This window comes from Aricia agestis, chromosome Z, assembly GCF_905147365.1.
Source record: "Aricia agestis chromosome Z, ilAriAges1.1, whole genome shotgun sequence".
Classification (NCBI taxonomy): domain Eukaryota; kingdom Metazoa; phylum Arthropoda; class Insecta; order Lepidoptera; family Lycaenidae; genus Aricia; species Aricia agestis.
In genome coordinates, this window is record NC_056428.1 from 20,802,130 (window position 1) to 20,826,473 (window position 24,344).

Consider the following 24,344-nt stretch of genomic DNA (forward strand, 5'->3'; position numbering starts at 1 on the left):
CCTAGAAATCAGAAACAACAGTCTACCAATAATAAATACTTACTAAATAGTTTATGGCCTATGGGTATTGGCTATTGGGCAAAGCTAAAGTTGTGTAATGCATTATGAAGCTAAGTTGTGTAACGCTAAATAAGCTTTAAAAGGTATAAAAAAGTTTAATTAAAAAAATCATATTATGTGCACACTACACGGCTGTTTTGGGTATTTGGATTTAAGGGGTACCAGGGTTTTAAAAAGCTTTTGACACCAATTTTATTGACACCGCGCGCTATAAACTGAAGTCCACGCGGACGAAGTCGCGGGCAACAGCTAGTAATCTATATATCTATATACTTATAATAAAATCGTAGAGGTAAAATTTTTGTACATTGAAAATAAACTTGAAAAAACGAGTCAGGGGCATATTACGAGGGCTGCTATTTATGTGTCCGGAACTGGCCACTTACAAGAACAATATTTAAAAAGTAATTACAACATTTGAAAATAGAACTCTTTGGTTGAAGAATACATTTTGTTTCATGTGACTGTCAATTATTTTTCCATTGTGGCGTCATTTTGAAAATTGCGTGTCTTCATTTGCCATGGATTTAACGCGTGAACATTTTCGTGCAATGATTTACTACGATTTTCGGCGTGGGCTAAATCAACAACAGTGCTTTATTCAACTCACCGCAACTTTTGGAGATGAAGCACCATCAAAAACCACTGTTTATCACTGGTACAGTGAGTTTAATCGTGGGCGGTCTATGCTCACGGATGAAAATAAAGAAGGTCGCCCAAAAACAGCTGTTGTCCCACAAAATATAGATGCTGTGCGGGAACTAATAATGCGTGATCGTCATGTTACATATCGCGAGATAGAGGCGTCCTTAGGCATAAGTATGACGAGCATACATAAGATATTACACGAACATTTGGCTGTAAAAAAAATATGTTCGCGTTGGATTCCGCACAACTTGACAATCGATCAAAAACGGGCTCGTGTCGATTGGTGCAAAAAAATGATAAAAAAATACAACCGTGGTACGTCAAAAGCCGTTTATAATATCTACACAGGTGATGAATCTTGGATCTATGCATATGACCCCGAAACTAAACAACAGTCAACGGTGTGGGTGTTCCAAGATGAGCCGAAACCAACAAAAGTTACTCGTGCAAAAAGTACTTTGAAGCAAATGGTCGCCTGTTTTTTTGGAATTAATGGACATGTGGCTACAGTGCCATTAGAGAATCGTAAAACGGTTAATTCTGAATGGTATACGACCATTTGTTTACCAGAAGTCTTTGAAGAAATAAGAAAGGACAACCGACAACGCAGAATCATATTACATCACGACAATGCTAGCTGTCACACCTCAGCTGAAACAACTCAGTTTTTGGAGGGTCAAAAGATCGAATTGACTGGTCATCCGCCGTACAGCCCTGATTTGGCACCTAACGATTTCTTTTTATTTCCATACGCGAAGAACAAATTACGTGGTCAACGTTTTTCGAGCCGCGAAGAGGCTGTTGATGCGTTCAAAATGCACGTTTTGGAGATACCTCAATCAGAATGGAAAAAGTGCTATGAAAATTGGTTCCAGCGTATGCAAAAGTGTGTCGATCATCGCGGCGAATATTTTGAAAAGCAATAAAACCATATTAAATGATATATGTTTGTTTCTTTTTTTAATTCCGGATACATAAATAGCAGCCCTCGTAGAAGAGTAGTAGAATACATTTTAACTGTTTTTGGAATTTTTGTTTCTCTGTCTGTTTGTCTGTTTGTACAGGCTAATCTCTGAATCCGCTGGACTGATTTCAATGAAATTTGACATGATGATACCTTACATCCCTGGTCAACATCTTAGATACTTTTTTTTAACCGACTTTAAAAAAAGGAGGAGTTAATGTTTACTTTGCTGTTTGTGGTCAGATTTTCAAAATTCTTTTTTTGTTGTATAGATTGCCCGAATTTGATACCATGTTTACAATAAAATCGGCCAAGTGCGAGTCGGACTCACGCACGAAGGGTTCCGTACCGTTATAGAGAAAAAATAGGCCAAAAGTTGTGTTTTTGTATGGGATTTTAATTATATTCCAATTTTATTATTAATTATTAAATAACATATATATTTAAGAATTCTGTGAAAATTTCAACTGCCTGCCTGTTGTAATTATTGGTATCGAGCAAAAAAGACCAAAAAAATCATGTTTGTTGTATGGGAGCCCCCCTTAAATATTGATTTTATTTTGTTTTCAGTATTTGTTATTATAGCGGCAACAGATATACACAATCTGTAAAAATTTCAGAACTCTAGCTATAACGGTTCTTAAGATACAGCCTGGAGATAGACAGAAGGACAGACAACGAAGTCTTATAGTAATAGGGTCCCGTTTTTACCCTTTGGGTACAGAACCCTAAAAACGGTGACTTGATAAGTAACGGAATTGAAGAAACTCCTCGGAATTTACAACGACAACCAAAGTGATTACCAATTCTAGCAAAGGTCGATCTTTAAAACTTTTCCTAATATTCGTAAACGCTTATCCAAACACTGGATGGATATTGACCACTGCGTATCTCAATTCGTTACCAGCCATGGAAATTTTAAAGTCAAACTTTACGGATCTAAGTTACTAGCATCGGTCGAGCACATAGGTAGAAATGGTAGAATATGTACGACCGAAGGCAGTATGTTTGAATCATGTTCTCTGGGAGAGTTTTTTCTGCCAAGACGAAAGAACTACAATGCTAGACAACCTACAGTGTAAATCTGATGTCGCATACTACGGTGATCGTGGACAGCAGGAAATTAATCCGTGCCTTCAAGCGTTTTTGTCATAATTATTATTGGCAACAGTCTAACACAACAAATTCCAATATTAATTTAGCTATACTTAGTTAAAATTTTTATAATTATATTTTATTTTCGTGGTGCATTAAAAATTTCGTGTGTAATGTAGATCCAAATAAAATAGTCGTAGATGGGTGTTCAATTTTGTAAATCTCGATTTTAATAACATACATTCACGCGGACGAAGTTGCGGGCAACAGCTAGTTATGAATAAGTATGTTAAAAGAGCCCTCTTGTTGTTACCATGATTACACAACTATCTATTTTCTATAGTATGTACAATTGAAGTAATATTTCATGGGCATTTATGGGCAATTTAGGACGAATTTGTCGGGTTACAAACATGATTGCGCAGATTGCTGTATTTGTCCATCATGGGGAAGCCACACATGTACATAAATATGTCACAAATGTTTCAACTTCAAACATAATCTCAAAGTAAATAAACACAAGTTGATAGATGCAAATGAAATTATGTCATTGCAGTATCCAGTGCTTGAGTGCTGCAGTAAGCCAATTACAATCAGCGGTGCTCCAGCGATAGCGCAATCAGCACCGCGGATTCCGGAAAACCCTTTTTCCTTTTCGTCACTTTTTTACTCATTGTTATTCTCTTTATTTGTGGCTTCCTGCAAACATAAATAAGCCTGTTTTTAAATGAAAGCTTCTACTGGATGGATTTTTTATTACATAATAAAAATAATCGGCCAAGTGCTAGTCGGACTCGTGCACGAAGGATTACGTACCGTTATAGACAACAATAGGCCAAACAATGTGTTTTTGTATAGGAGTCCCCCTTAATTTTCTTAATATTATTATTAATTTCTAGAGTTTGTTATACTAAGGCCTTTATGAAATTTTCAAGTGCCTAGCTGTTGCCATTATTGATTACGAGCCAAAAAGTCTATCATAAAACCGAAAATCTGTGAAAATTTCAGAAGTCTAGCTATAGTAGCTATATAGCTGTAACTCATAACGAGTTACAGCCTGGAGACAGACAAACTGAAAGACGGACAGACAGACGGACAGACATCGAAGTCTCATTAAAAGGGTCCCGTTTTTACCCTTTCGGTAGGGAACCCTAAAAATAGAAAAGAGTAGATAACATTTTTTAATAATCTGTTACTATAATTAAGTTTCGTTTAGTAACAAATTGAAATGCTTAAATAGTTTATCTATAACGAAATAATATTATATCACCATAATATTGATTATGGTGATATATTATTTGCCTTGCACTAAATGCCTGGAATACTAAATATTCATTACCAATTAATATTATATCAATGTACCCAACATACACTTCATTCTAGGCCATAATTACAAAATGTTTGTGAAATACAAGTAATGTTATCAGACGAATGAATTATTAAATTCGTATTTTGGGCCGGGTACAATAAATTATACTGGCAGACTTCTAATAATTTAATAGTTAGTAAATATAGTTTTTATTAGTATTCATTTTTATATCCTAAAGTCTAGATAATAACCAAATTAGTTATCTATAATGACCTGACGTGAAAAAGGGTACTTATGTTATAAATTATTTATTTAATTCAAATGAGACTACTATAATATTTAGTCACTCGCGTTCATAACTTAGTATACTTATCTTAACTTCTGTCATCTGTGTTCTATCATCATCAATAAGTCAACGTGAAATTAAGTTTAATTTTAAATCATTGGGATTTATGAATAAATATAATAAAGAAAACAAAATCTGAGTCTGTCTATGCCTCCTTAATTATTAAACATATTCAAATTTATTTTGTTTTCCTGCACTAAATTGATTTAAGCCTACCCCATACCTACTGTTTCTGCTTCAAAATCATCCCGAACCTAATAGGCATAATATTAATAGACCCAACGCTCAGAATTTTTTTGTTGTAAAATTCATTTCAAATAAAATTATATTTTTGATATTAATTTTGATTCTTTTTTTCAGAGTCAAGCCATGAGGATTGTGCGTACCGTGGGCCAGGCTTTTGAGGTGTGTCACAAGATGCAGGTGAACAGTCCAGAGCACGCTGCAGCATCTACCTCCTCCGCCGCTGACGACAGAACATACACCAGCGAGCCCGTTAAAGGTCCGTTTTGACCCTATTTAAAGTCGCCTTTTAATTTATGGTACCTAGAAAATAAGCTACAGACATCTTTACATGTCATTTGTTGACATTTCTTTGCTTTTAGCGCAGCATCTTGTTGTGTTCAAAAAGTTGATGTTAAAGTACTGTTAATTAAAAAGCGACCGACTACATCGAGTCTTCTTTGACTTTCTCAAAACTACGATGGGTCTTTTTTGACTCATTCCACTTATATTTTTTAAAAGTGCTGCAACTAAGCTACAGTGCCATAAAGAGACTCATTGAAATATTATTTATTCTCTTACTAATAGGTACATTTAAGTTATACACACATGGCTGCTTTAATTGTACATAAGTTATGAACTTTGTGCAGGCGAAGTTGAGTTCCTCTGGGAGGAATACATTAACGGTGTATCTCTGTCTCTGTCTAGCTTGCGAATGTGCGTTGCGAACACGTATTGTCACTGTAATTAATCGTGCTAACAGCTAACAAGCTTTATTATATTGTAACAGATGTTTACCAGAATATAATAACATGTTTTGTATAAGAAAAAAGCGACAAACGGTTAATAGATTTTTTTTTGGTTAATTCATTTTCTCTTTACTTCAAACTTCGAAGTTAAGAGGAGTCCACACCGCCCTTTTTCCATACAAACGTTGTCCTCTGTTTCCTCCCTGGATAATGCTAGTAAAGTTATAATTTTTTCCTGAACATCTACGGCCACTAATACAATGTCCCTATGTTTTCTTTTTTTTCATAATTTAATTATTAAATAAGATATGAACGTTCAAAAACCCCAAAAAATGGCCAGATTTTTCGCTGTGTTTAAACGTCCAGAAAACAGATTTGGCTAGATTATACAAAAAAAAAGCAAAACATAGGAACACAGCTCAAGCCTTTCTTTAATCTTTAGTGAAAAAAGTACTTAAATCGGTTAAGTTTTGGAGAAGGAATCAGGGGACAACGAATCGTTGATTTTCTGCAGTTGTCTCTATCGCTTTCTGCGGTATAGGCTTGAGGTAAGGGAGACAGCTATAGATATTACACGTACTTTTTTTTCATTTTTCTAGCCCCTGGTGTATCCTCTTATTATAATTTTTTTTTATTGGAAGAAAGCATTTTGAAACCTTTTGAACCTCGACTTTACTGCTTATCAATGTATCAGGTACAGTAAAAAAATGTTTAAAAAAGCCAATATTTTTGGTGTTAGGTTTAAAATGTTGTCTTCTTTAATATTACACTAGATGACCGTACCGTATATTTTTCCGGGTTAAATGTATACTCCTTTCCCGATACTCAAAGTATTTCCATACCACATTTCAGCAATATCGGTTCAGCGGTTTGGGCGTGAAGAGGTAACAGACATACACACTTTCGTATTTATTATATTAGTATGGATTCGTGCCAACAGCATGGGAAATAGGTAATTTATCACAGCAACGCGACGTTGACACTTGACAAACGAGGTCTATGCGATGGTCCGAGTTATTGAATGTACTAATTGTATTTACCTAGGACCTAAGTGAATTGAAAACAGAAGCTTTTTTTATTAAATTAGGGGGCAAACGAGCAAACGGTTCACCTGATAGAAAGCAACTACCATCGCCCAAGGTAACGAAACATCAGAAAATTTAAATAAATACGGCCTCTTCTTGAATTTTTGCAGGTCGTATTGATCCGGAAAAACTGCTGGCGACAATAATTCGTTCCAGAGTCCAGACTTTTACTGACGCTGAAAACTATCAAAAGAATTTAATTAAGGCCATCCCCTGAGCAAACGAAACTGACCATACATTTGCCGCGTTGTCGAGATCGCAACAAAATCCTATTTTTTTACCTAACTTAGTTCAAAATTGACCTAAAAAAATTCAAACGGCAAATATGTAGTTAATGAAATAGTCGATCTATTGGCGTGTGTTTCAAATAACCGTAATTTGTAAATACTACGGAGATACTGAATGTATGCTTGAATTTAAATAAATTGGTAGGTATTACTTTGAAAGCTGATATCACGAGTATAATAAACAAAAATAGGAAATCAATAACGTGGAAACTGGAAAGGAATGTTCGTATACTGAAGTTTACTGGTGTATTCTATACTGGTTATAGGCTATATTTTATCACGTTTAGACTAATAGGAGCGAAGAAATAGAGGAAAATGTGGAAAAAAACGGGGAAAATGATTTGAAAGGGCTAACTTGAACGCCCTAAGCTCAGGAACTACTGGTCCGATTTGTAAAATTCTTTTTTCAAATCGGACCAGTAGTTTACTCAAGCCCATTTATTGAGGAAGGCTAGGCTATATTTCATCACGCTAAGACTAATAGGAGAATGTGGAAAAAACGGGGGAAATTATTTGAAAGGGTACAACAAATTTTATGTTATTTGGCACAGATAAGAAGTGGACCACGTGAAGGATCATAGGCTATCCATTTTAATATTTTTTTCAGTGGCTATATATTTTATACCCATGCGACGCCGGGGCGGGTCGCTAGTTTGTATTATAATTTTGTAGCTTTCAAATTATGAGTTATAAAGCTCTAGAAAGCGTTAAATTACGGCATCTCCGTAGGGGGACCGCCTTAAACTCGAAAATTAAAATAATATTCTATTTTCGATCACTGCTACGTAATATCGTAGCGGTGCTACGAGCTATAGCGTCTACGAGATTTTTAGGGCCGCATCACACCGGAATGGCAGCGGCGAGGCGATAAAGTTTAAAATCATATTATGAAACTGAAAGTGCTCGCCTCGCCGCTGCCATTCCGGTGTGGCGCGGCCATTAGCAATAATAATCCATACTAGTATTATAAATGCGAAAGTGTGTCTGTTTGTTACCTCTTCACGCCCAAACCGCTGAACCGATGTTTCTGAAATTTGGCATGGAGATACTTTGAGTCCTCGGAAAGGACAATGGATGCTTTTAGTCCCGGCAAAATGTACGGCTCACGCGCGATAAACGAATTTTGGCGCAGCGGAGTTGCGGGCGTCATCTAGTAATAATAAACTAAACTTATTATAATTGAAGAAGTTAGTGGATGAAATGAATAACTAACATTGTATAACATACGGATTACTAATTTTTTACTCCATTTAATAGAGGTGTCTAAAGTCCAATAAATAACAAGCTCTCGCTAATGTCAGCTTTCAAACTAAAAATACTAATAATGTGAAAATCGGTCCACCCGTTTAGATGCCAGACACACGTACAAACACACACTGACATAATAATAATAACTCCCATACCGTTTCGGTGACGGTGGCCGGTTTCATTGAAACCGGACCAGTTAAGCAGCAGTAATTTTATAGTGCCCAAGTGTGTGCAATACACAAAAGCACTCTCTATTCCTGTGCTCACATAACCCAGTGGGACGGAAGACCAACACGACTGGCGAGAGATCAGGCGCAGCACCGACTTTTTACATGCCCATCCGACAAGTAAGATGATCCACATCTTACTTGTCAATCAGGTGATCAGCCTGTAGGTATTGTCCTAACCAAACTTGGAAATAACATGTTTAAAACGTGGGAATCGAACCCACGACCTCCGAGTCGAGAGCCACGCTCTAAACCACTGGATCACGGAGGATTTTGCATACACTGACAGACAGACAACATATTATAACACGAAACACCCATTTCATCGTGGGCTAAAAACGATTGAATTCGCATTGTCAGGTACGCAATTAACATTTTCACCAGCTCTCAATCTAAATCTGAGTATTGGTGACAGATTGGGTTCGCTCTGGACGATATAGTTTAACGAGCGACGGGATACATAAACTAATAAACAAACCAAGGATTAATACTCAGAGTGGACACTTCAAACACGTTTGAAGTGATATGATTGTTCGCACACATAAGATATAAACATAATTGTTTATGTTTTGCAAATGCTGGCTGACATTTTATTTATTATGTTTATGGTGAAATTGATTAAAAATATTTAAAGTTTACAAAAGTATGCTTATATGTTAAAAAAAATTATAATGACTACAGTCATCGAAGAAATTGATTCATAAGCAGTTAAATGTTAGCTGTGATCGGTCTGATTGGTTTACTCGCGACCAAATTTCTTGGGTGATAGGTCCGCCATATGCCCAGGAACCAACTTTTTCGATAGTACATAATTCATGTCCTGTGACGATATGAACAATCGGTAATTAACATAGCGCATTCGAATTAAAAAAAAAAAAACACACACACACACGCACGCACACACACATACATACACACACATAAAAGTGTAAAGCAGTTACTGCTAAAACGTTTGGTGCCAAGTGCTTAAATTAATAACTACTACATGTTACAACATCGTCACATTAATGTTAACAATGCAAGCTAGATTAAATGCTATTCTTAGTTTCAAAACTCAATTAATTTCTGATTGTATGCGTGACTCTGATCTGAGAGAATAATTTTACAAAATGTATGTAAAAAAGAACTGCGTAAAATTTGTTTATCGCGCGGAAACCTTACATTTTTCCGGGATAAAATGTCCTCGGTTCAGTGTTTTGGGCGTGGAGAGGTAACAGACAGACACACTTTCGCATTTATAATATTAAGTATGGATGTTTCTAATTGCTGTTAGATTTTAAATATTATAATATCATGTTTGTGGTTGTACTTAAAAAAAAAGTAGAAGTAACGTTCAAAATATTTAATAAATATTGGCCAAAATATTTTCATAATTGTATATTATGAAAATTTTGTTACGAGCTAACAAAAAAATTTTACCACTCCCGGGCAATAATTTTGAAACTATTACAACGTTTATAACAAACGTCCAATATTGTAGTAATCAAAATAATCAACGTATAAATATGTCCGAACGTTGTTATATTATAAATAAGTCGTAAATGTATCGAAAACCCTACGAATATAATATATAAAAATAAACCAATATGTACTAAACATATATTATGAATTTATGACGTACGGTATCTTAATAAATAAATACTAAATAATAAATACTAAGGAAACGTCGTCGTTGAGATTTTGGTATCCTTTACGCCAAAAAATGTAATATATGACAAAAAACACTTACACTCCCTCAGTGCATGTTGGAAGAGATTGGTATCGCCAAGGTCGTTTCATAGGATACTTGACAACAACAAAATATAGTTATCATTACATGGATGTTATTATGGGCTATCGTAGATAATATCGTAGATAGTAGAGAATTATTTATTCGCACTGAAGACTAAAAAATAAACCGTACAAAATACAAATAGGCGGTCTTACAGATAACAGCTGCTTCTTCCAAACAACCTTATAGTCCATAATATAGTAGCCTATGTAGCCTTTATAGCCTATATCGTAGCCTACATAGCCTATTATTTGATAGAATCATCATTTTGATACAGTTACGTTTCTTTAGTAATGAAAGTATTAATAGTATTGTAACACCTATTTCTGTTTATTTCTCTTGTAGTAAGCAACACCTGCCCGCCTAGCATACGTCAACGAGATATCACTCTCGAGCGTAGTGATATTGTCGATACCGATATATATATATATATATCTCTTTTTCGTTAATATGCATACGTCGAGACTCGAGAGATAAACTCATTCGTTTAAAGTTCGTTAGTACAACAAACAAACAAAAAATAGCACATATAAAATTAACAAAATTATCTCTAATTTTGACGACAGACGTACGAGAAAAAATGTATGTCATGTTAGGGTCAATAGAGATGAAGAGATAAAACAGTTAACATCGAGAAAACGTGTAGAGTGAGATATCTCGTTGGCGTATGCTAGCACGGCTGCATTAATTGTGTTTCTTTCGGTTTATAATTAGCAGTTAACGACGCAGACACATGCGGTTTTACTACTACACGTCATAATTTTACGACAAATTTGACGAGGCACGTTTTAACTGGTTGAGGTGTATCTCAGAGGCGTGAGTGTGAAGAGAGGACGATGTTTGATTTTTGGGGTTAGTCACCCTCTTAAAATGTATTTCTTTTTTGTATGTAATGCCTAATGTAACATTAGGCATTAAATACAAAAAAGAAATCAAACATCGTTCTTCTCTCTTCACACTCCCGCCCGTCTTTCATATGCCAGGTGAAAAAGAACGACGCGGATTCATCGCCAAATAAGTTTTTTCTCATTAACTCGATAAATATACAACATTTTAAAAACCTCTCGAAAATCTGTCGCCAAGTAAAAGTTTTTTTTTTAATGAAATAAAGGGGGCAAACGAGCAAACAGGTCACCTGATGGAAAGCAACTTCCGTCGCCCATGGACACTCGCAGCATCAGAAGAGCTGCAAGTGCGTTGCCGGCCTTTTAAGAGGGAACAGGGTAATAGGGGAGGGTAAGGAAGGAAAGGGAAGGGAATAGGGGAGGGTAGAGAAGGGAAGGGAATAGGGGAGGGTAGGGAAGGGAATAGGGGAGGGTAGGGAAGGGAATAGGGTAGGGGATTGGGCCTCCGGTAAACTCACTCACTCGGCGAAACACAGCGCAAGCGCTGTTTCACGCCGGTTTTCTGTGAGAACGTGGTATTTCTCCGGTCAAGCCGGCCCATTCGTGCCGAAGCATGGCTCTCCCACGTATGTTTAAAAAAGTATATATTTATCTAAAATCAACCCTAATAATAGTTGTTAAAGATCTTTTTATAAAACAATGTACAATGTGTGTTTACAAAGCAATAAATTTTTACGAACGACGCACGCTTCAAACTAAATTCAACCATCCGCGTATATGTCTTAAAGTTTAAATTATTACAATTCCAAAAAAGCGCTTCAATAATTTTACGGCTGCACTTCGCCGCTGGAACAAGGTGAGCGGAGTATGAGCGGAGTCGAACTGTTCAACATTTTTTTGTTGATTGTAATAATTATTTTTATAGTCCATTTTTTAATTTTTCCAAAGTTTAATGTATAAAGTGTGGAGTAATTATTTTTACTTGTAATATTATGTTGTTCTAATATGTTTAATTTTATAATTAACTAAAATATACGTGTATACATTGAATATAAATGCTTAGAACATACAACGCTCGCTAAAGTTGGCTTGAAAAATTGTTCGCATCTTTGCCGTGCTATAACTGATATCCAATCTCCACATCTAACTGGATCTCGAGGAAACCTAAAAATAATATATTCCTCAATAAAATAAATAATACTTAATAGCGACTCCACCAAATGGAACAGAAACACAGTGTATAACCCGAACATTTCAAGTGGGCATGATAAACTACGATAAGTACCTTTAGTATGAGTATTCGCAATTGAGATGGTTTATACCTCGTGTTGATTTACTTACAACTTAATTTTAAAACTGTTTTTTGTTGATTTCTTAACGAAATACCAATATTTATAATACAATTGTATGAAATATATTAGGATAAAATTAATACTTACCGGAAATATGAAATTCCATCCTTTTTTTGCGTTTTAAACGTATGATTTTTACAATTGTTGAACGAGCGCTGGGACATGTTTCCCAGCGGAGCGTTCGAGCACTACTAAATCGAAAGTCCACCAGAATGTTGCGTTTGGTGCTCTTTTAGTGAGGTCGTTTTTTGCCGCGGACTGTGTATCTTGTATATTAGTGATCGAAGGCTTACGCCCAGGGCCCCGTGAATTTAAGGGGTCCCCAGCTGAGTCCAAGTCATGGAAAATGCGAAAGAATCCATATTTTTATCAAATTAAACAGGTCGACTTGTGGTTTGCAGCTTAAAAAATATGAATTCGGCACTATTTAGCCCTAAATAGTCTAACGTCCCCACTAAGAAACATTTTATGATGATTAAACTCCAATTAAATGAAAAGCTTAACAGATAATATTGTATGTGACTCTTATAATTAAATGTTCATATAATTATAGTTAAGTAATAAATATTTGTCTCTGAGTGTGACAGTAAGCCCTAAGCAGTCTAACGGGGCCCTAGGCCCCCAAACTCACGCTCCGGCCCTGCTAGCCGAAATAATAATATTATATTTGCTACACTAGCGAAAATCCCTCGGAATCCTTTACTAACAATGAGGTTTTGTTAAAAAGCTGTTTATAAGATTCAAATACACAGTTATAGCATAGTAAAAGGAGGGGAAGTAAGTTATCTTCATACAAAGGCACCGCGCGCGGCTTGTATGTGTGCGCCATAGTATCAATGCGTCGCCACGTACGGCACACAACAAACACGTGGGAGAGCCATGCTTCGGCACGAATGGGCCGGCTCGACCGGAGAAATACCACGTTCTCACAGTAAACCGGCGTGAAACAGCGCTTGCGCTGTGTTTCGCCGAGTGCGTGAGTTTACCGGAGGCCCAATCCCCTACCCTATTCCCTTCCCTACCCTCCCCTATTCCCTTCCCATTCCTACCCTCCCCTATTACCCTATTCCCTCTTAAAAGGCCGACAACGCACTTGCAGCTCTTCTGATGCTGCGAGTGTCCATGGGCGACGGAAGTTGCTTTCCATCAGGTGACCCGTTTGCTCGTTTGCCACCTTATTTCATAAAAAAAAAAAAAAAAAAATCTCGGCCAGTTTTACTAGGCTCGGCTGGGGGGTGAGTCAAAATCTTTTTGTTTTCGCTTTGTTATAGAATCGCCGATGAAAATGTATAGAATTGACATAAGCGTTCGTTAATATGACGTTGACGTTTGACTCGTCTTATGTCAATTCCATACATTTTGATCGGCGATTCTATAACGAAGCGAAAACGAAAAAGTTTCGTCTAAATGGCCTGGTACTCGTACCGCCGAGATTTTGTTGTGTACCGTACGTGGCGACGCATTGATACTATGGCGCACACATACAAGCCGCGCGCGGTGCCTTTGTATGAAGGTAACTTACTTCCCCTCCTTTTACTATGCTATAACTGTGTATTTGAATCTTATAAACAGCTTTTTAACAAAACCTCCTTGTTAGTCTTTACTAACAAGGAGGTTTTGTTAAAAAGCTGTTTCCGAGGATAGGATTCCGAGGGATTTTCTCTAGTGTAGCAAATATAATATTATTATTTCGGCTAGCAGGGCCGGAGCGTGAATTTAGGGGCCTAGGGCCCCGTTAGACTGCTTAGGGCTTACTGTCGCACTCAGAGACGAATATTTATTACTTAATTATATGAATATTTAATTATAAGAGTCACATACAATATTATCTGTCAAGCTTTTCATTTAATTGGAGTTTAATCATCATAAAATGTTTCTTAGTGGGGACGTTAGACTACGTACCGTACGTGGCGAGTGGCGACGCATAGGCATGCGTACAGCACCTCCCTCCTCCCACTGCCTATGCGTACACTCGCATGCAAGAACTTGCAAACACCACCACCACACAAGCAATAATGTTGGCAAATCCGTGCAAGAATATTAATAATTATTATTATAATTAATTTTATAAAAATTAATAATAATCCGTGCGTAGAGTCCACATCCTGAGGATGCTCCGGTGTTGGGGCGAAACGCGCGTCGAGGTTTTCAACCTGTATGGTGGTGAGGGGCCTTGCACGGATTTGCCAACATTATTGCTTGTGTGGTGGTGGTGTTTGCAAGTTCTTGCATGCGAGTGTACGCATAGGCAGTGTGGGAGGAGGGAGGTGCTGTACGCATGCCTATGCGTACACTCACTCATTTACTTAAAGGTGGAAGTTGTTTTCGCGGAATATTGCTAAAAATAATAACAAACTAAATTTGAAGATAACTTACTTACCCTCCTTTTACTATGGTTATAGTAAGCAAGATGTTTCCCTCTACATAGAGATTCGATAAAAGCGCGGGATCCGTGCATTCTTGTCTAATAAAAGAAATCATAATAAATGTCCTCTAGGACTAGAAGTGTCTCCATACCAAATTTTATCATAATCGGTTCAGCGGTTTTAACGAAGATTCAATGGCAGATGGTATATCTTCGTTATTTAGCAGGGTGATGTCATGGTAATCTGACGCGGTCGACTGGACTTGACTAACCCGACATATGAATACATTCCTCTGAAGGTACAATTTTCCTTGATCGAACAATGCTATAAATCTTATTGCACTAACATAAACAAACTAGACAGCAGTTAGAACGCACTTGCGATCGTCCAAGTAGATCAAATAAACAGAACCAATTTAGAATATCATTTTAGCATTCAGCAAGGATCTGTTTTGCAATACAGAACTAACTAGATAGTTTGCCCGTAGCTTGTATTACGGAAAAAAATAAGTTCTTGCGCTAAGTATTTTGTGAATATTTCAAGTAGGCCTAAGTTTTACAACTTGACACCGCAGGCTATAAACTGAAGTCCACGCGGAAGAAGTCGTGCGCAACAGCTAGTAATCTATATATTTTATAATGTACTTAAATAATAATCAAGTAATAGTTATATTCAAATAATATATATAAATAAAAAAAAATATTTCGCCTTTTAAAATATTTTGAGTGTTTGATTGAAGAACGCAATTATTAAAGATTCTTTTTTTTTACACCCTTACAAATCACACCCCTGGTTTCTGAAAGGTCTGTCAAATCACTGAACACTGCTGTTAATTTAGCATGGATGTCAAATCAGTTTGAGTTTCTGATACATTGATCAGCCGAAAATTAACTAATTTATGATCATTTTTAATTTGACTAGCGATTTGTTTGTTTTCGTTCATTGCCTCACTATTAACTATCAATAATGCAAATTAAATATCTAAAGAAGGAATTGCAGACTGTCATTGCTTTCAAAAATGTTCTGGGAATTTCAAATCTGATACTTTTTGAAACATTGATCAGACGAAAATTAACTAATCTGTGATCATTTACATTTGACATACGATTTGTTTATTTTCTTTCTTTTGTCAGAATTCCGAATTTCAATTTTTCAGAGATATCGAATCCTAAATTCTTCTTCATTATAGAAATGAAATTGATTATAATACACATTTTTTGCAAATAAAAGAAGTACTGCAAATAAACAGTTTATTTGCATAATCGACGTATTTCTTACGAATTTTTATTAAAACTTCATAATAAATGTGTTTACGAACCTTATAGTAACGTAGTTTCAAAGAGAAAATGTAGATTCACATAAAAAATCAATTGAATTCATAAGTTAATTCACCCACAATTACCGATTAGTTGACACAGCTTTTGACAAACCTTTAAATTATGATCACGGCTTGACAAGCGTTTCGGAAACCCAACATGGCGGTTAACATATCATTCTCGAGTCAAATTGAACAGCTACCGTCAACTGACGCGCTGATCAAATTAAACTAACTAACCGACAACCGTGCTTCTAGCAACCCAATTGTTACTTGACAAGAGATTTAACAGGCGATTAGTTAATTTTAGTGTTGATCAGCCTTTCAGAAACCGGGTGACAATATATTTAATTATAATACTTTATACCTACACTAATATTGCAAAAGGCGAATTACTATTTAGGTAATTTTAATATTTACTAAATAAGTTTTTTCTTTTTTCCTCAAAAAACTATACTGGCCTGTTTTTCATCTTTAGTTGGGTTACTTGTAGTTCAGGCTACACATAAGTATACTATTTTTTACAAGAGTACAGGCGTTCCCTTGAGATACAGTATTTATTACATAACATGCGAATACATTGCGGGTGAAACTTTCAAACAATTTAAACTTCGGATCTTATTCTACGAGGGGAGGTCCAAAAGTTCGCGGAATGAAAGGGTTGTTAATAAAATATAACAATAAATTTATTTTTCCTTTTGAATATAATCACCCTTAAGTGTAATACATTTATTTGATCTATGGATTAATTTTTCTAAACCATCGAAAAAATATTTTTTGTCTTTGGCCTCAAAATGCGCCGAAATTGCCTCCTTCACTTCGTTATCGTCGGAAAATTTCCTTCCCCTTAGCTCTTTTTTTAAATTTGGAAACAAATAAAAATCGCTAGGGGCCAGGTCTAGACTGTAGGGTGGGTGAACAAGTGGTTCGAATCCATGCGTGTGAAGAGCAGCCATGGCAACTCGGCTCTTGTGAATCGGCGCGTTGTCTTGCAAAAGCAACACACCCTTGGTCAATTTTCCACGACGTTTTTCTTTAATTGTCTCCTTTAACTTTTCCAATATTAATGCGTAGTATTCTCCGGTTATAGTGGTACCTTTTTCTTTATAATCAATCAGTAATGTTCCCTCACAATCCCAAAAAACGGTGGCCATCAACTTTCCAGCCGATTTTGACACTTTGAATTTCTTGGGAGGTGGGGAACCCTTTTTGTGCCATTGCATGGACTCCTGTTTTGATTTAGGTTCAAAGAGATGAACCCATGTTTCATCTCCAGTAACAGTCCGCTCCAAAATCTGCACAGGGTTGTCTCCACACACCTCCAAAAAGTGCTTAGACGCGTCGATGCGCTGCTGTTTTTGAAGCGGCGTGAGCATTCTCGGCACCCATCTTGCACTGACTTTAGTCATGCCCAAGTAGTCGTGCAGGATCCGTAAAATGGTTGTATCTGATACTCCAACAAATGCAGATAATTGTTTTTTCTTTAAACGTGTGTCTTCCAGTACAAGTTTTTCGACTTTTTCGACGATGTCTGATGTGGTGGCCTCAACTGGCCGCCCATAGCGAGGGTCGTCTTCAATTGAATCTCGACCATGTTTGAAAAGTCCATGCCACTTATAAACCATTGTTTTACCAGGGCACTGATCTCCATAAACGGCTTCAATTTCATTTAAAATGGTTTGAACGTTTTTTCCTTGCTTGGTAAGGAATTTTATCACAGCGCGATGTTCAATTTTCTCCATAGTTGCAGTTTGCTTCCGGATTGACTTGTTTAGCAGGCGAGTACTCGTAAACGAATGGCGCTATAGGGTTGAGATTTTATATATATACTAATTATGAGTGCTCAATTAGTATGACACTAAGCGAGCTACCCTATCCCCACTCCATCCCCTCCATTCCGCGAACTTTTGGACCTCCCCTCGTATCTTCAGGCTCTCAGTGTAAGGCACTCTGAGTGAGAGTAAACACAATTCAGAGGAGACAATACGTTTTGTAGATACCTATTGTATTTTATGTTTGACAACACACAGAGGTTTAAGTAATTTGGCATACATTTTATGTGAATTGTAAAAAAAAACACGGATCTATAGAAATATGACTTTACAAGAAAAAATTGTAGGAAGTAGACCAGTTTACCCTGAAAGAATTGTGTTTTTTTAATTGTCTAGAAAAACTATTTTCGTTTAAATTGTAACTGACATCAGCACTTTTATAGATCCTTAATTGTTATTATTTATTAAGAGGAGAGAGTTAAAGAGTTTCCTCCTGGATAATGCCGGTAGAGTTATATTTTTTTTTCCTAAATATCTATGGCCCCTATTAGCATGTCCCTATGTTTACTTTCTTTTCATAATTCAAAAAGATATGAACGTTCAAAAATCCAAAATATGCCATGCCGGCCAGATTTTCCGCTGTGTTCAAAATTCCAGAGTATAGCTTCTGAAAGCGGGATACTGCCCGGAATGTAAGAATGACAATATAATGCGTGCGCGGCGCGGCTCTCACTCGATTTGATTGTGTCGGTTAACGGATTGTGTCGGTAAACGGTTTCTGGAAATGTGAAAAAAATTTACGAGAGTAGGAAATATGCCGAATTTAAAAGGAAAACTATCACGGCTAAGAGGACTGCATAAGTAATTGAGTAATAGTCGACCAACTAAAAAAATTATTCGGCGAAGTACAAAGGAACTTTTCCTTCAAATTTTTTTGAAAGTAACAGACATGATAATGTTAGTAGTGTAAAACACATCATACATAAATCATAATATACAGTGTGTGTGTAAACACCGTTATCCTTGAAACCATCAAAATATGAACTCGTCAAAATGAACAACTTTTTCTATGAGAACAATGATGGGAACTCAAAAAAAATGCCGTCTTCATACCCGGATCGGCAATTTGTATGGGTATAAACTTATGAAGACGGTTTTTTTTTGAGTTCTCATTGTTCTCATAGAAAAAGTTGTTCATTTTGATGGGCTCATTTGATGGTTTCAAGGATAACGGTGTTCACACTAACATCTTGTATTATTGACCATACAAAAAATTTCAATAACTAGCGGTACTATTACTTATAATTTATATTGCGCGTGGCCCGACACGCACTTGGCCGGTTTTTTCTATTTTACCAGGATATTCCAAAATGATATTTTATTGAACATATCTTTGTTCAATAAAATACCATTTTGGAATATCCTACTTAACCGATGCATGCTATCCTTATTCTTTTATGTCATAAAAGTTGGAAACAGCCTTTCTGTTCGTATATTTATTCGTTGTTTCGTAGCGCGAGAGTGCCAGATCTTTTATTAAAACTCTTCGCAACTCGGGTGTCAAAGTTTGAAGATATTAATATTCGAATATGCGAAATAACTTCTGACATACTCATCATCAACAACATGCCGCACGGGAACACTCAAATTTATCACAAAATCTGAGGATCCAATACTGGTAATAGCGGAATGTACCAGAATAATGCAGGAAGACAGGATACTAGAAATGGCAGAAGTCCTATCTGGGGACCCCGAATCCAGCATGGACTGGGATATATTCGCGAAACCTTTCAACTACTCGTGGGTCAATGGGGTTCCTGGATGTGGGAAGACAACTTGGATCATTAATAACTTCAATGAGGAAACAGACGTTATAATAACAACGACAATCGAAGCAGCCGAGGATCTAAAGCAAAGGCTATCGCTACGAACTGGCAACAAAGTTAAAGATAAAGTTCGTACCATGGCCTCTTTGCTGGTAAATGGGACAAAAGAAACCTACGAAAGGTTGATAGTTGACGAGGCCCTCATGAACCATTTCGGCTCAATCGTCATGGCGAATCAGTTAACAGGCGCCAACGATGTTATCCTCGTTGGAGATATTAACCAACTCCCGTTTATAGAGCGTGAAAACCTCTTTAAACTTAATTACACTCGTTCAAACCTGGTAACCAGCATCACCCAGGAGTTGTCTTGCACACACAGGAGCCCTATGAGAAAAAAAAGTGTCCATGGCGTGATGGACCACATTTAATTAAAATTCATAATATTATTTCAATTACTATCCTTGGTGCGAAAAATCTAAATAATAAAATAACAAAAAAAGGATATGGACGAACAGTCCATAGACGGCCACAATTTTATAATAAAAAAAAAACACCATGCCGTTTGTCGCTTTAATATTTCTATAAGAAAATAATAGTATAATATTCTTAAGCAAATAATATACCTTCTAAGTAATAAAAATATCCTTCTTATGTATGTATACACTATCACTTACAGACAGGACCCGATCTAAGGGGGGGCGAGCCGGGCATTTGCCCAGAGCCTCAAAATTATTTTAAGTATTTTACAGTATACTTAAATATTCCCCCATTATCCCCCAACAAAAGTAGCTTATGATTTGTATGGTTTTCTGTACGTCAAGGGCGGCAAAAATTATCTTTGCCCGGAGCGGATAATTAGCTAGATCAGGCCCAGCTTACAGAATTTTATCCTTATCTGCCTAGTAACTATCTCCCTGGAATCGATAGACATGTCAGACAAGGCCAAACAACGTCTGTATACAAAGTGTATATTTTTATTATAATGTAATTGCATGCATGCATTATTATCATGTCAGTATACGAATCAAATATATAGTTTTAAGGAACAAAAAACTTAGTATTCTTAAGTCGACTGTGTGCATAATTTACGAAGTTGTCACCAAATTGACTTGCTCGTGACGCGTATAGTACAATTGGCTATGCTGTTTGATCATCAGAGCCATCAGAGTGCGGGCTGTCAGAAGCTGCTTCCACGTCCAAGGGCGAAGCGCAGAGACCAGTCCACCTGGACCTCCCTCCACCACCGAGGAAGGAGAAGAAGCGCACACAGGTGGGTATCTTGATATACTGGATTTGCTGGCGAATTTTGTTCGTGCTGCGAATTTATATGTATGTAGGGTCAGCTAAGACCGCGACGACGCGCGACGTGACGCGTAGATGCATTTCTTTACTGAAGTGACAGATTTTAAGAGGGTGAGACGTCTTGCAAATCTGTCAAATAGAAATGCGTTTACGCGTCGCATTGCGGTCTGAGCTGACCCTAAGGCCTTAATGTGGGTTAAAATTAATCGTGTACTGAATAATCAATAAAGAATTAGAATAATTCTTTATTGATTATTCACATAATGTGGAGGTAGTACTTATCACAATATTACACATACAACATACAATATGCAAGTGATGAAATACATATTACATAGTAAAAATAATTATAGTTTCACATTCTACTATGATTTTGCATGATAACTCTTATTAAGTTCCTAAATTTAACTCCGTGTTTATCATGTTATTTCTCTCCTTCGTACAAATGAAGGAGAAGGTATATAAGCACAGAGTTAATTGTATTAATATACCAGATAGCATGCTTAATCTATTTGCTAAGGCTGCGTCCCCATCAGACACGGCACGGCGCCGCCACCGTGTTACGGCACGACGCCGCCACCGTGATACGGTACGGCGCCGCACGGTGCCGTGTACGGTGCACCGCGCGCCCCTATTCTGGTGAAACTTCCGAACAAAATTTGTGTCCAAACTTAAACGAGGCATAATATGAAAATACATATCAAAGTCGCATAATGCAAATATTGTCATGTATACCGAGGAAATTTTATCTATAAATAGCTGTCCCGGTGAACTTCGTGTCACTTTAAAACCATCCCTGGGCTTCTACAAATATTTTAAGACTAAAATCAGCCCAATCCGTCCAGCCGTTTTCGAGTTTTAGCGCGACTAACACATTTGAAAATCCATTTTTATATATATAGATAAATAATAGATAAAATTTCCTCGGTTTCTTTTTAACCGACTTCAAAAAATATTTAATGATTCTTTTTCAATCTTCGTCTTAGTAACAACAAGAGAATCATTTTTTCGCGATCCATATGCATTATCCAGACAAGCACTCTCGTTCGAGCGCAAATATCGACTGAATAAGGACGCACCGTACGCGGCACCGTGACACGGTGCGGCGCCGTACCGTATCACGACGGCGGCGTCGTGCCGTGTCTGATGGGGACAGAGCCTAAGTTCACCGTGAGAATAGGTTGTAAAAAAATACAGTTACGATAATATGGCCCAAGCTACAAAGTGCGGTTAGTGAAGATATAAAATCAGTCCATTCTAGTAGTAGGTACAATGCATTATATAATATATTCTATAATAAAGAAAACAAAAAAATAAGGACTACCTAACCTAATAAAAAATTAAGGTTTTCAAATATATTCTCCCTTTAGCCAACTTCCTTTTTTTTTTCTTGACATTTTCCAAATTAATAGTGACCTTTCTTACATTCAAGTACATCTATCTATATATCTATATAAAACTCAAAGGTGACTGACTGACACTTTTTTTTTAATGAAATAAGTGGGCAAACGAGCAAACGGGTCACCTCATGGAAAGCAACTTCCGTCGCCCATGGACACTCGCACCATCAGAAGAGCTGTAGGTGCGTTGCCGGCCTTTTAAGAGGGAATAGGGTAATAGGGTAGGGTAGGGAAAGGAAGAAAAGGAAATAGGGAAGGGTAGGGAAGGGAAGGGAAGGGAAGGGAATAGAATAGGGGAGAGTAGGGAAGGGAATAGGGTAGGGAATTGGGCCTCCGGTAAACTCACTCACTCGGCGAAACACAGCGCAAGCGCTGTTTCACGCCGGTTTTCTGTGAGAACGTGGTATTTCTCCGGTCGAGCCGGCCCATTCGTGCCGAAGCATGGTTCTCCCACGTATAAAATAAATGACATGGTGATCTATCAACGCACAGCCCAAGCCACTGGACGGATCGGGCTGAAATTTTGCATGCAGGTAGATGTTATGACGTAGGCATTCGCTAATAAAGGATATTGATAAATTCCAACCCTAAGGGGTTAAAATAGGGGATGAAAGTTTGTATATAATAATACTTCTTAATGCGAGCGAAATCGCGGGCAAAAGCTCGTAATACACATACTTCATTTTTAGTAATAATAATATATTATACACAGTCTAAATAAATAATTTCAAAAGGACTTATTTCCACTTTTGGAAAAAAAAATGAAGTAATGATGGGAATCCATTCTCTGCATACGTTTGCACCTCTATACTAATTTGTTTATTACAAAAACACCTTATTTCCTTTGTAAATTTGACTTTCAATTTACGTATTCAAAACAAATACGCCTATTTCCACGCCACATAATATGTACATCTGTTCAATACACAAGACGTATTGAACAGATGTACATAAATTGTGTCATAACATGAACTTAAAGAGACTTGGCAAGTTCTAATTGAAAATTGCATCCAGAGTTCTGCGCGGAGTAAAGACGCTTATTCAGTAGTTAGTAAATCGATATAACATAATTGTTCGTAATGAAGTTTTCCTCTCTAGGATAATAGTTCCGGCTGGGCTCGGAACCGGTTTGAAAATAACGGTTTATTTCGGTTAAAAACCGGTAAATATATCGTTCTTTTATTTACCGGTTAAACAAGCGAACGGTTTTTACGTAACCCAAATGGTAAAGGTTACCGGTTACTAACACACAATCGATTTTGAAAACCCAAATTAACCGGTTAATTCTTCGATCGCGCTTCTTGGAAATCTATTTTTATCACTTATCGCGGCCCGCTTGGGCCGCTTGGGAGTTGATAAGATAATTTCGCAATTATTTTCACCTATCTTTTTTTTAATTTTAGAATGTTTTTATTTTTTATTTTAATTTTTAATTTAAAAAGAAATGTTAGATTTGACATACAGAGATCTAAGGGCTGGGACACAAAAACACGATACGACGTCGTATCGTGTTTTTGTGTCCCGGCCCTGAGGGCCAACGCTAAAACACGGGCGGATACGGGCGCGGGCGCACGCGTCGAAAGACCGCCGCGGGCCACGAATCCGCGAGCGGGCACCCGTCGCGTGCGCTCACCTCATTTAGTGCTGCTAGTATAATTTTCATCTCGAGCGTGAACAGTTGTGTCAAGTAGATTACCATGGATTAGTTACTAATTTACTGCGAAAAGCGTACGCCTGCGCCGTGTGCCCGCCGTACGCCGTAATAGGCCTCCGCGCGGCTTGAAAACCGAGCACGTCACGCTGATTATTTTTTAAGGTATTAAATATTAATTTAAAAATTTAAAAAACTTATGGTGTATTCCGAACACTTCGAAGAATTCGCTCCCGTTGAAAATTTAACTAAAAGTTAATTTTTCAACAAATTGGACAAATGTTAACTAACGAAATTTTCTCGAAATTCCGTCCTCATTGTACATTAAAAAAATGTTTAAATAATTTTCGTAAAAATTTTTCAGTTCGTGGAGCCCTTTTTATACACATACAGATCACGCCATAAAAGTTATAACTTATATACAAAAAAATAGAAATCCAATAATATTGTCAAAAAAAAATTGTTTCATTTATCATCAAATAATTTACCGAATTTTATTTAAGA

The 24,344-nt window shown here is 36.9% G+C and overlaps 1 protein-coding gene across 3 annotated transcripts in view; it reads left to right on the top strand.

Annotated features, from left to right (window-relative positions):
• The window catches only part of LOC121739499 (capon-like protein), a 247,171-nt gene that overhangs the window by 204,851 nt on the left and 17,976 nt on the right, over positions 1–24,344 (top strand). For all 3 annotated transcript variants that reach the window (XM_042131990.1, XM_042131991.1, XM_042131992.1), the window contains 2 exons: positions 4,783–4,924; positions 20,645–20,757. In XM_042131990.1, the coding sequence (XP_041987924.1) occupies positions 4,783–4,924; positions 20,645–20,757 (255 nt within the window). The remainder of the gene's footprint in view (positions 1–4,782; positions 4,925–20,644; positions 20,758–24,344) is intronic.